Source organism: Palaemon carinicauda, chromosome 38 (assembly GCF_036898095.1).
Source record: "Palaemon carinicauda isolate YSFRI2023 chromosome 38, ASM3689809v2, whole genome shotgun sequence".
Classification (NCBI taxonomy): Eukaryota; Metazoa; Arthropoda; class Malacostraca; order Decapoda; family Palaemonidae; genus Palaemon; species Palaemon carinicauda.
Window position 1 is genome coordinate 10,515,650 of NC_090762.1, and position 14,662 is coordinate 10,530,311.

At 35.4% G+C, this 14,662-nt stretch overlaps 1 protein-coding gene across 2 annotated transcripts in view; it reads right to left on the reverse strand.

Moving 5' to 3' along the window:
• The window catches only part of dsh (Segment polarity protein dishevelled), a 77,023-nt gene that overhangs the window by 7,992 nt on the left and 54,369 nt on the right, over positions 1-14,662 (reverse strand). For both annotated transcript variants that reach the window (XM_068361881.1, XM_068361882.1), the window contains exons 11-14: positions 11,992-12,126; positions 5,465-5,632; positions 4,312-4,536; positions 1,115-1,674 (exon numbers count right to left, since the gene is read on the reverse strand). In XM_068361881.1, the coding sequence (XP_068217982.1) occupies positions 1,130-1,674; positions 4,312-4,536; positions 5,465-5,632; positions 11,992-12,126 (1,073 nt within the window). In that variant the 3' untranslated portion in view covers positions 1,115-1,129. The remainder of the gene's footprint in view (positions 1-1,114; positions 1,675-4,311; positions 4,537-5,464; positions 5,633-11,991; positions 12,127-14,662) is intronic.

The window sequence follows — 14,662 nt, forward strand, 5'->3', positions numbered from 1 at the left end:
GCCATTGCCATGTGGTACCGAGTGTCTAATTTTCTACGCCTTGAACCCTTCGTCCAGTATCAAAAGTGTCTCCATCCTAAGACAAAAAATATAGCGTTTGTTCTAATTCAGTGAATCCATAACTGTTTTGGAATCTACAGAGCTACCCTTGAATCTTTAGCCATAATGCACTTAAGACACGTAAATGTTGTGGTATTACTCAGTTCATCAAATGATTCAGTACAATCTCTGAATTGATTCAGTGATTTGATACATTAAGGTATACTATCCACCAGAGGAATTTATCTACTGATGTTTTCTTGACACATGTTAATTTTATCCATTTCCATAACTCATTCGTCTCTCCTTATGGATCTAACCTTCATATTTGATGGGAGAACAAGAACGGAGAGAAAAAAATCATTCCTTTTATATTTTCAATATGCTCATAACCGATAATTAATTCGAATTCATTATGGCCCCACCTAGCCTTTTTCTCTAAATGATATACAATATTATGTGGTTTGATCAGGTTACTCAAATGTGCTGAATCTTACATTGAGCAGTTTATATACTGGTATGTGCATTGTAGCTATAAAAATGCTTCTGTATTATATTTTACACAAACTACAGGGACTAAATCTTGCACTAACTATAAAAAATACTGGTTTTTATTTACTTGTTCTTTGTAATCTTCACATAAAAACTCCTGTAAGGTCTACAAATAATATTACATTATGGAGTTAATTTTCCGAATACAGTACTTTAACATAAAGCACCAAATGTAAAGATAATTCATATTTCACTAGACATTTTATAGCAACACACATTATAACTGACATAGAATAATAAATCTACTGCTTATGACATCAAAAAATAAAGTATACTTGGAATATATGTTCTTCTAAGTTATAGGGGGAGAGGTAATGAGGCAGTAAAAAAAAAAATTGGAAATGCTCAGACAGCTATCAAATCACCAACTACTTTACCATGCACAAAACTTCAACTACAACACTCGCTGCAAAACAAAAATAACACTTACTTTACCAACTCTTAAACACTTAAGTGAAAGGTGTCACTTTAAATATGGAACTTGTCAGGGGGAAAGATACGAAAAACCAAAAAACATACTAACCAAACTAATAATGCTTCAAACAGAGTCAACAAAAAAGTTGCAGGGATTATCCATAGCCAGGTTGAAGCTTGTTGTGCTTGCTGCCAGGTCAGGACTCATTTGTTCCACAGTACGGGAAAGTGGACCCGGATGCGGATGGCCGGATGAGGGTAAAACGGAATATGCAGGTGGAGGAGGATGAAGGTGGCTTGCTGGATGCAAATGGGGGGGATGAGGGGGAAGAAGAGGAGGTAACGAAGTATGCGAGGGATACGAGGATGGCACACCTGTTGGGTGCTGAAGAATGGGGTGCGTTAATAGCGGCTGCTGGGGTGGCTGAGATAATGTCGTGGCTGTCGATCTCTCGGAGCCACTCGAACCTCCACCGCCGCCACCTCCCCCCGTACCTGCCGTCCCACTACCGCCTCCACCTCCACCACTACCACCAACGCTGCCACTGCCAGAACCGCCTCCACTACCCAGACGGCGCGCACTACGCTGACTCGCTTCACTGTCACTCCCACTTTGAGCTGGAGAAGCAGATTTACGTTCCACCTTTTTCTGAGTTCCACCACTGCTTCCTGTGTTGAAGAGAATCATTTCAATAAATTATCAAGTCAATTAGCCAGACTACCAATTACAGATTTGGATCTGAAGCTTATCTTGTAGGTTAAGGTTTAATCAGAACTTCATCAGAATAAAATTAAAAGGATAAAAACAGGACATTTCAGTTTGTGGGAAACTTCAGATTCCAAACTCTTATATGTGCCAAATCACACAGTATAAACTATAAAGCATGATAAAATTAAATTCAAAACAAATTTCCCGTCACATTTTACAATGAGCACATTCAAAACTTCTAGTAGTAGTAATAAAAACAATTCAGTAATAATAATAATGTCTCATTTCATATGAAACTCAGGAGATCACAGACCTCCACCATTGCAGTTTATTTCTCGACCTTTGACCTTAACATGTATTACTTAGCGTGGATTTTCACACTCAAATATGAACCAAGTTTGAAGTCTCTGTGACAAAGATGTCTTATGGCTAATTACATGATATGGACATATTGCTCGACCAGGACATTAACCTCTGACCTTCCAAAATTTAAGCCTTTCTAGCTCTATACATAAGTTTAAAATCGTGCAAGTTTCATGAAGATTAAAATTGTGACCGTATGGTTGGTGACCGGAATTTGACCTTTAGCTTGACCTTGACCTTAGACTCTACCTTAACCCTAACATGTATTGATTGGCATGGATGTTCATAGACTCTAATAAGAACCAGGTTTTAAGTCTCTGTGACAGGGCCGTCAAAATTTATGACTGATTACGTCATATGGACATTTTGCTCATCCGTGACCTTGACATTCCAAAATTTAATCACTTCCAGCTCTTCATATAAATTCAAAAACCCTGCAAGTTTCGTTACTTTACAATGAAAATTGTGGCCGTATGGTAGATGACCGGAATTTGACCTTTTGCTTGATCTTGACCTTGAACTCAACCTTGACCTTAACATGTAATAAATGGTGTGGATTTTCATAAACTCAAATATAAACCAAGTTTGACGTGTGTGACAACGATGTCCAAGCTGATTTCTCATTCCGTGAATTGGACATTTGGTTGACCTTGACCTTTGACCCACCAAACTTTGATCATTTCCAGGATTTTACATAACAGTTAATCCCTGCAAGTTTCATTACTCTATGATTAAAACTGTAGCCTGGAAGGTGTTCATAAACAAACACACAAGCAGGGGTAAAACCTTCCAACTTCCTTGGAGGAGGTAATAATACAGTTATATTCAAATTCAATTTATACATAAACAGTACGTAAAAGGTCCAAATTCTCACATGGGCTTCATTGCCTCGAGCCCTTGCTTGCAAATCTCCCTTTAAATATGTTACATAATAGATAGGTAGTAGGTTGGCCAGGGCACCAGGCACCCGTTTAGATACTACCACTAGAATTATGGGTTCTTCGATTGGCCAGATAGTACTACATCGGATCCTTCTTTATGGTTATGGCTCATTTTCCTTTTGCCAACACATACACTGAATAATCTTCATAGTCTCCCATGTCCTCATACACCTGACAAGACTAAGATTACCAAACAATTCTTCTTCGCTCAAGGGTATAGCTACTGTACTGTAATTGTTCAGTGGCTACTTTCCTCTTAATAAGGGTAGAGCTATGGTAAGTAGCTCTTCTATGAGAAGGACACTCCAAAATCAAACCATTGTTCTCTAGTCTTGGGTAGTGCAATAGCCTCTGTACCATGGTCTTGGGTTAGAGTTCCCTTGCTTGAGAGAACACTCGCACACTATTCTGTCGTATCTCTCTTCCTCTTTTTTTTACAGTTTATATGGGAAAGGTTTATTTTAATGTTACTATTCTTAAAACATTTTTTAAAATTGTTAAATACTTCTCTTGTAGTTTATTTCCTTATTTCCTTTCCTCAATGCGCAATTTTATTCTTGTTGGAGCCCATGTGCTTATAGCATGTTGCTTTTCCAGCTGGAGTTGTAGCTCAGCAAGTAATAATAATAATAATAATAATAATAATAATAATAATAATAATAATAAAAATAATACTGAATGGTTCATCAAGAACACTTTATATGTGGTATTAACTATAACTGTAGACTTAGCATTTCTATCTTCTACTTTCCTACATTATGCCTGATGACAGAACCCAATAATATATTAATAAAAATAATTATATATTGTATCCTCTAAATCATACATGTTTCTCATGTATAATTTTGGGTAATGCCTTTCAACTCAAAAGCTGATATTATTCTCAACATTGTATACATGCCATGATTTATTTAAAAATAAACACTTATGTTTAGTCAAGCAATAGAATAACATTCAAGATATCGCTGTACCAAGAATTTTCTATAAATCAATAACTTGTTAAAGAAAAATCACTAAATATATTTTGGTGAAATATAAAAGTTCATCTGTGGTGGATAATGTGGGAGGGTGGGCTGTGGCACCCTAGCAGTACCAGCTGAACTCGGTTGAGTCCCTTGTTAGGCTGGGAGGAGCATAGAGAGTAGAGGTCCCCTTTTTGGTTTTTGTTTCATTTGTTGATGTCGGCTACCCCCCAAAATTGGGAGAAGTGCCTTGGTATATGTATGCAAGTATAAAAGGTGGCATATCTATGTACAAAAATATTGCTTAATTTACAATGCGAAAAATACTCACCAGAACCACTATTGGTGCTACCATCTCTATTAAATGCATAGGATTCATTTGTGTAATTGAAGGGCATAGGTGCATAGCCAGTGGCTGGGGGAACGTAAGTACCAGCATATGGCATATGTGGTCCACCCCAAGGTGATGAGGCTGAGGGAGGAGGTAACGGTGCTAAAGTGTCCCGATCGGCTTCACTCAAGGTGTCGTCTTCACCAAGCTTCAACCCTGCTAAACCTATAAAACAAATTATCTAGTTAATTATTACTGAAAATGGCTTGACTTTGTGCTCAAGTCATATAAAACTTTAGAAAGGAACATTATTCAGCTTTGATGAAATACATAGCAAACTCATTCCACTCCTAACTTTTCTTCATCATTTTGAACTCTAGGTTTTATTCAAAAAACAAATAATTTTGAGTAAAAGGTTAAATTATTTTTTTTTTCAGAATTTACCATTATAAATTTATCCTTCCGCACAGAAATGTGAATATTTAAAAGTAATTACATATATTTGCTAGCAATCCAATTAATTGAATTTATGACATCCCTCTTACTATGGGGTATTACTAACATTACCTACCTAAAATTTACAACGCATTTCCTTCATTGAGTTTTAACGTTAGATTAAAATAATATACAGTATAATATTTTCTTTCAACTTCTCTCTTTGGTACAAGTTTTGTCTGAATACCCATCTGGATCTAGTCTTATTATTCATTCTATTGGGCCACAGGTCTTCACTATTACTTACACAAGTAGTTTTAATGCCTGACTTTCCTGGTTAAGGAACCAATATTTGTTTGACAACTAAATGATAAAAAATTACCCTTGAAGTTTCAAGACTGTAGATTTAATTCTTTTAATTTACCTTTTTTATATGTATTAAGTTTGTTAATTTTTAGTAAATAAATTCTAAAATCAAATATAAAAGTACAAATATTCCATAACCAAGACAAGCAAGAGTATGCAAACATGGTACTAGTGGCTAAATTTAAAAATTATTTATAAGGCAGTAAATAAATTCCAAATTATATAAAAACATCAAATATTCAATACTTTAAAATGAGAAACAGCATGCAAACATGGAATCAGGGGGTAAATATATACATAATATGAAATTACTCTGTGTATTTTGTGAAACAAATGAAAAGATATTACTTACTAGCACATAGGTCACCGAAAACGTAATAACACTGTTCTGAAAAGTCTTTCTTATTTACTGTGTGCCTTATATACCCAGCTTTTAGCATCTGCGCAGCATATTTCCGCGCTTCCCGTCTATCCTGGAACCCATCCACTCTTTGGTGTAACCAGTCAACAACATCAGCTCCTGAAAAATATGGATCAGTGGAGTAAAGATTCAAAACTAATCTAATGTCCTACATAAATTTGACTTGTCAAGCTACTATCGTCATCCTACCTTCCAAAGCTGTGCAATACAAAAACCCTCTATGAAACATTGCTACCATATGAAACTTAATTCCTCCAACTTCTTTAGATATTTCAACTTACATTTGTGAAAAAAAATATGTATCTCGAGTAGGTATTTGGAGGAGTGTATGCCATAATACCTTTTGAAATGGTTTTTAAAGCCTAGCTGCAGGTATCACTGTAAAGACATGATTTGGTTTTTTCTTTACCACTTGGTCACTAATTGGCATTTGAAATGTCCCAATCGCTACTCCCACTCAGCTCTGTGGCTTTTACAGAAAAAGCTTCTTTAGGCAAAACTTATTTTAATCAAAGTGATTTTTCCATCCATAAAGCCTTTGATGACTTCTAGTGGTTAATCCTTGTAGGACCTCCACCATAGTTTTATCATCACAAGCACACCTCTTGTAAGGTACCATTCCAGATTTTAAATTAACAAATATCATCAAAAAGTAAATCACCAACAATAGCCAACCTGTTAACATCACCATTAGGTAGTTTAACTAACCATACTTTACCTATATTACAGTAAAGCAGTTTACCATACAACTTAGACACAAATGAGTCTGTATACGACATGTGATCTCAAGTAACTAGTTTACAACAATATGATAATAATAAAAATGATGATAATATAAACCTTTTCCAGTAACCCAGCTGAATTATTACAATGACAATAACTTGCACTGGAATTGGTTAATCATTAAGGGTTATTGAAGATCTGTAGAAGTTTATCAACTATTTTCAGTGTGATGGTGAACATAATCATAACCATACCAAACAATAGTTTTCTTTGAGCTAAATTTCTCTCTACAGCAGATAACTGAATGATAAGATCAGCTCAATATCCAATATACGTTGTAACTATAAAAATACCACTGTAATTACATTTTACAAAAACTACAGGGACTAAATCCTGCACTATAACTATAAAAAATATTAGTTTTTATTTACTTGTTCTTTGAAATCTTCACACAAAAACTCTAGTGAGGTCTCAAAATTAAGTATACTACGGAGTTAATTTTCCAACTATAGTAATTTAAATAAAGCAACATAAGTGAAGATAGTTTGTATTTGAACAAACATTTAATAGTAATTCATATTACTGTATATTATCTATCATAGAACAATAAATCTACTGTACATGATACTAAAAACAAATTATACTTGGATATGTTCATCTAAGTTATAGGAGGAATGATGAAATGAACCAGTGACAAAACTTTTGATTGCAAATGCTCAGATAGCTATCAAGAAACCAACTACTTTACCATACACTAAAGTTGAGTAAAGAATGGTTTTCTGAAAAGGCAGTCTCCATATTTGTCAAAGTCAAAACTAATACATCCTTGATAATGGTAATAGTCAAAATGACTCTAATAATGCAATCCAAAAGAACAAGTTTTAAAATAAAAAAAAAATTGAATTTTCTCATTACCAGCACTTTGTTCATTATAACAAAACTTTCCCACCTTCCCTGACAAAGGTTAGTGATAGAGGTACTGTATTGCAGGCGATGGCATTTAAACCTGCAGTGACTTCCAATTCTCTATCTGAGGCTACACTGGACAACGTGAAAATGAAAGGCTTCTGGAAGGATATGACATCAATGAAAATGAGGACACATTACAAGGTATCTTCAAGTGAGAAGGATTAGGATAGTTTACGAATACTGTAGGTCATATAGATCAATTAATCATTCCCGCTAGGGCCCCAAGGGAACAATCAAGAATAATCTAAAAGTTCAAAAAGGACAAACTTCAATTATATTTGAAAGAAATATGTCTAGATCATATAAAACTTCAAGTATTGCTTCTACAACTAAAACAGATGGGTACAACTGCAGAAAGCAGTTTAAGTGAAGTTTGGTTTTAAAACCGTAGAAACAGATACAAGGGACAAGTGCTCTCCATACACCAACCAAAGGATCCTGTAATCATCCAGATAAAAGACACCAATCTGAAGGAGGGATATGATGGCTCCTGCAGGGATTGTCTACCACCATGATCTGAATTATCTATATAAATCCCAGTATGACAGTGACGTAGTGTAACTCTGCCCAAACAAGATTTCCCTAGCTGGCAAAGCTGTCCAAATATGTCCACTTCCTAGTAGTTGATGACTCCTATACCTCAGCCCCTTGCCTGAAAGTCTCAGAGATAAGTGCCCGGGGGTTCAACAGACTTGAAGTCTCTACCAACAAATATTCTACAGAACCTTTTCTGTGAAAGGAATCTAAACGAACAGCAACACTAACAAAGATGTGCCTACTGAGGATGAAAGGCCCTAGTCCTGAATCAACTGTGAGGAAACAGCTTCTGCAGCAACACTAGATATAAAACAAATACCTTTTAATAGTTTGCTGCAGGCTGATGAGGATGTGGAAATAAGCTGATGATAATGTACAATTCCTGGATGGCATGATAGGTAATTGGTTAATTGAATCGCCAGCCATTCCTCGAGACATACCAATAGAATTATATGATCCTTTAAAGACTGGCCTGATAACTTAATGTTGGATACTTCTCTAGGTATAATTTTTACTTTACCTAAACATCCAACAAATTTTTGAGATTTTCTGTATACTACTCAACTTCCTCTCATATTTACAACACTAAGCATACTACACCTTACATCTTCAATCAAGTAGATAGGTACGGTAACTGTTCCAAGGCTATTTAGCCACGGTAAGAGTAAGAAGAAGCTCTAGCTATAGAAAACATCTCTACTAGCGTGATATTGCAAAATCAAACTAATGTACTATAGCAACTCTACCATAGCCTTCCACTATTTTGGGTTACAATTCAGATATGGATCAGTTTCTAGAGAGAGGTGACCTTAGTCTAGGCACAGCATCGGTGAATAGGTAGATCTCACACAATGGTGCCCCCAAAGGTGTCAAGAATGTTCTGAAGCAGGAAAAGGATGAGAGACGCTAATAAGGTGTCTCACAGCAGAACTTGTGCTCGGTCTCCTACGAGTCAAGTACTGGCAATACACCTTGTGCTAAAATTCATTCTCTATTGGCCATCCTGTGCTTACGTGATTCCTTCCTCCGTATAGACAGTAGAAGAACTGGGAAGGAGCAGGTAACTGGAACAGGTGACAATCACTTGAGGCACAAGAGTAAGTTCTGATCGTTGTTTCAGATCACGGGGTTACCGATTGGATGATTCCCAATCCAGGGAACTGATTATAATCTTCATAACCCCGATAACCACTTGTAAGTTCCCCGATTGTCATAGGCAATCATAAGGGTCCCAATTGTGGTAAAGGATCATAAGGTTTCCAATTGCAGCAAACAATCGTAAGGTTTCCAATTGCAGCAAACAATCGTAAGGTTTCCAATTGCAACAATCGCAAGGTTTCCAATTGCAACAATCGTAAGGTTTCCAATTGCAGCAATCGTAAGGCTTCCAATTGCAGCAAACAATCGTAAGGCTTCCAATTGCTGTAAATGATCAAAGGGTTCTCAGTCAAGGTAACCGATTATACATTTCCCGTGGCAAACGTCAATCATAGAAAACAAGCCTGAGGCGACCCGTTTGCAGTGCACAATAGTGGTCATAAGTTCCTCTTCCACTCTATAGTGTAATAATTATTATCATTACAGCCTTAATTGGAAAAGCAAGATGCTACAAGCACAAAGGCTTCAGCAGGAAAAATAGCCCAGTGATTGATTGATTTTAAGTTTTCTGGCATCCTGACATCTAAGGTTATTGATGCCAATAACATTTATTTCATATAAAAATTAAAGAATATTCAATTAAAACTATAAAAGTTAAGATGTCATTATAAAAGTTGAATAGCTTTCAGAAGACCTGCTTCTGAAATAAATCTAAAAATGCTGCTCGCATACTAGGACACATGTCCAAGAATCTTGGGAAGGATGAACCTGCCATCCCCATCTCGAGCCTCAAACAGATATCTGTTTCTTAAGTTATTATAATTGGGGCATTCGGTCAACATTGCCTCACTGTTAAAGGTACCAAACAGTCGTTGCAATACGGTTGGAGTTAACCCTTCATCAGAAACTCGTGTGTCAACCGAGTGTGACCAATGCAGACGACGACAACAAAGAGACGTCTCCCACTTTAGGGACATCATGTTTTGACTCCAAAAAGATATGACATTTGTTACTTCTCTCATTTTATTGCCATCTAGCCTATCTCAGTGAGGAAAGGAGATAAAGAAATACAAACTAAGGACCAACACGCTATGACATTGTGGAAGGATAAGCCCTTCCTTTCTTCCATGTGGATAAAAGCACCCTACTGCGATTCAATAGCAGCAGCTGCTAGGCAGAAGCTAAGGCCTAGTCATGAGAAGGCAGTAGTCCTTGAAAGTGTTATGTGCTATAAACCTACTTTTTGTTTGTAACTCAGAACATTATGACAAACTAAAAAGAAACCTCTCTCCCCCTCCCGAAAGATTTAGTAAAAATCAGAGAACTCTACTGTATAAAAATTTAAGATAGAACATCTATTTCATATGGCTCTAACATAACTGTTATTGTTAAAACATATTCTATACTCTATTATAAAGCCTGTATTGTGAAACCACATTTTGCTTGAAATCAGAAAAGAAAACATAATAGAATTAGAAAAAAATTCTTTTTCCTTTGGAGATTCAGTTCTCCAAGATCTTCCATCTTTTATGTGTGTAATGAAGATATTCTTTTGCAGCACCCAAGAACAGTGAAAGTAAATAATAATATTCGTATGTATTAAAGAATTGTGACAGGACACAACATGAGATAAGTGGCAAGGATTGTCACAACTAATCAGTGGTAGTTGAAGTTGATTCTGCATCACTTTATGCAAATTGTACCTAGATCGAATAACCTGTTATACCTTACAGGAATAAGTTTCCTTAACTGGAAAAATAGATATCTCACCAGTCAGACTTTTCCCCCCTAATGTATTATCCCTCTTTTTGTCTTCCTGACCTGAATTACCTAAAATGGTAACTTCAGTAAAATTTCCCCCATGTGTACTTTTTACAGTAACCTTTGCGCCTACACTAAGCCAGGAACTCTTTCAATAGTTGAGGTACTTGCACCTACAGTAACACTGGTAGGGAGATCTGGAGATATGCCAGTGGCTGAGCCTAAATTAGATTGATATTCACAGTAACCCAAAAAATCATGCAACCGTTCAGCTCTTATTATGACAAAAAAAAAAAAAGGATTTTCAGTCCTTTATACAGGTATAAAGTAGTTGATCATGAGCTCCTACTTCAGTAAGCAAAAGGAAATTATGATCTCGGCTACTAGATCACTTTTCTAACGCAAAATCAGGTGGTAGTAAAAAGCAGACTGAATCAAGGAAATAAAAGGGTAATGGAACAGAAGAGCCTCCAGTAACTTGAGAGTGAGAGACTAGACTGTATGGAGGTGATTGACTCCAACAGCGCTGTGGTGCACATAAGAACCCTATCTGACTTGAGAGAAGTTTAGCCTAGGGTACGAAACAGGGCAGGTTAGGACTCTCTTGCCTTTGCCCAAGACACACTGGTCTCCTTAGAATTTAACAAGTGATGCAATAAATAAACTTTTGAAGCTTATTAATAGCTAGAGAGGAATCCTCACTATCATCTCCACTGTAACCACCAAGCTCAGTCTCCCCTGGATTTTCCTCTGGACTAAACGTTAATTTCCTTTTACGTTTAGTCAGCTACCCTCTGAACGTAACTCTTCATAACAGGAACAGAAAGCAAATCCCACTCTTAACAAATATCTATATCAAAATATTGCCCCAGCACAAGTCACATAGAATGAGGATCACAATAGTCTAGAAATACCTACTAATTAACAACTCTCACAGGAATTACTAAGAAATCCATATAAAGACATCCCTTATTATCACTACAAACCTAAACCATACTAAACACTACAATCTGGAGGGGTATAAAATGTTAATCATCTAACATGAGGGTGACGAGAGAAGTGAAAAGACAAACAGCCCCTGACATAGCCAAGTCGAGGTTATTACCATTAAATGCCAGACTGTCTCAATACTGTACTAGATGGTTAAGCTTATTGAAAGAATGAAAAATGGACAATTTTTATTTTTAGGGTAAGTGTGTTGAAACGAAGCTTGAAAGAAGCATTATGAATCGCAAGGGAGTTTCACAGAAAAAAGTAACAATATTCTACTGATGAGTAATTATAATTAATGACATGAATTCATGTTTTCCAAAGAAATCAAAGTAGTAATAAATTTACAAAAAGTACTAAGACCAATAAAACGAACTTACCAATGAAGGCATTGGGTATGGTGATTTTCAACCACATACGATCACGAATTTCTAAACCAGAGTCAGGCGCTGCCATGGCCCTTACTATGGTGTCCATGGGCGTATTAACAGTGAGCTTCATCTCCTCGTACGGTCCTAAAAGATAAACATAGAAGTTACTAGCCATGCTATCGCCACCAACGAATGCAACTAAGTGGCTCATGAATACTTAAGGCCAGCTATCCCCATTCACAGTTGCCAACATAGTAAAGGTAAAATTTCACTTACCATAAAACTGAGAATGCATTTTTTCATACTTTTCAAATATAGATAAAAGAAGAACCATGAATTAAATAACAAGGATACTCAAGCAAATTACATAATTTTGGTTTCTCTCATCATTAAAAAATTACAGCAAAATTGTAGTCAACAAAAATGAAAACACTACTGAACCAGAATTTGAATTACCCAATGATGACTTTCACTTTCTTTGAGGAATCTCTCAATACAGCATTTCCAAACATTATGTTTATATAAAAAAGGAATTAAGAGATTAACAACTTCCACATGGAGACCCAAAGCGCGGCCGCTTACAAGAAACCACACGCAAGGCACTCGCCATGACAAGGAATGAGATATCAGGCTTAACATTGGGTAAAAGGTTTGGAGGGTCACATAGCTCAAAAATGGTTGCTTACAACCGCTGCAGCATCAAAGACTAACCGAAGGTAAAAATACACACACAATTAGATTACTGTACCTTGTCATTAATTACTAAGGGTCACATTAAAACTAAGGCCCTGATTGATGGGGAAAGTTAGGCTACTGGTGTAAGTTTTAGAGGACACAGAAAGAAAAAAGCTAATATTGTAAATTATTATTTAGGATAAAACCTATCTCTTCCATCTGAGTACATATACATAGCTTGTGTTTATATAAACACAACAGGAATGTTCCCAGCACAACCAAAGATACTGGATTGTAGTTACATCCCAATCATCTTTATGGAATGAAAAATTAACAGAATTATACTTTAATTAAAAAAACAAACTAAAATTTTTATCGCTTAAAAAACTACTAATAGCCTCTCCTAATTGCTTCAAATAAACTATAATACAATAATGACTTAAGCAATAGATTAATTTTTAATAATCGCATAAAAAACAATTGTCTTTTTAAAGAAACCATATGCTCTAGTAGTAGTTTCTTCCACTTCTCTACACTATGTAATGCAAAAAGCTAAAAAAACATGGAAGTCCAGAGACAAAAGATTCAAACCAAACTCCCACCCAAAACCAAAATCAAGCCTAAAAAACTGTCTAGATATATCCAAGTGATAGTTAGTTTATAAATTAGAAATAAGAGCAAAATAAATATAAAAACAACTTTCCTTACGAATGGTGTACCAGATGATTTTAAACTAAAAAAAAAAATTCCCTTTACTACATAAAAAAAAAAATCGATAAATCAATGATCAACTACTAGTTTTGAGACATCAAGGTAAGATCACACCTCTGCATCAGGTTAGGGCTAGCTTACAAGGGTAAATGCTGCTGCTACAGTACTTGCCGTAGCGTGAAATTAATCACAGCTACACCATGACGTTCTTCAGAGGTTTGACCGTGATAAGCATTTTAAGTAGAATATTTACCTAAAACCTACATATAGCTTTCAAATGGAAGTGACTTCAGCTATTAAAGGAGAGGGATTTTAGTACTGCCCATTTACATAACTCAACGTTCAAGTAACGGTGGGATTTGCTGATAAAGCTACTCAAGTAAATAATCAATGTATATATGTCCATATAGCCAGATAGCTTACATTTGATAATTTTACACATTATGGTTTCTTCTTTTAGTACTGCAATAAAAAAAAAAAAACTTTAAATCTTAAAAAAGTCATGAAGTTTGTTACTGTAGTCTGGCTGTACGCATGATAGAATTGTAATTCCTGTCAAGAGGGATATAAAATCTACGACAATGGAAACTCTTCAACTCCAAAAATTTTGAAAAGATTTTCTAGTATCTGAACTTGATCCAAAAATTGGAAATCCAAAGAAAAATTAAAAGCAAAAATTCTAACTATTTCAAACAAAACTATTATAAAATGCTATTCCTGATTCATAAACCCTAAGTAACTCGTATATGATTCATGAACGCAAAATTTCTATGCCTTCAACTATTAAAATTCTTAGGCATAACCAACTTTAGTAGACTGTACAGTACTTTAACTGACATCATAAAAATACAGTTACTGTAAAATCATCAAACCTTTCAACAGATTAAAAATTATGTATATTGGCACATTGGTCCTTCCAGTGAAATGTGTCATTTAACTCAAAATGTTGAGCTTAAATAAGAATGAACCTTGCATTATCATAAATGAAAAAAATGTAACTTTGGTAAAAAAAAAAAGACATATTTATAGGACAAGACTAAATATAATTTCATCCATCTACTAACACTTGAGATTTCAACTAATTTACTTAAATTTGCAAAAGAAATATTTCCTCTACACTAGCAGGAAATGTAATGAATTTTAAATGAACACAAACTACTGTAAGTACCAATTAACAAGGATGGCATAGTTATTCATAATTTCAGTTGAAAATCGAGTAATATACTCATTCAATCTATAAAAGGTCAAGATTAAAAGGGAAAAGTTGTTTCGCTAAAATGAAAAAAAAAAAAAA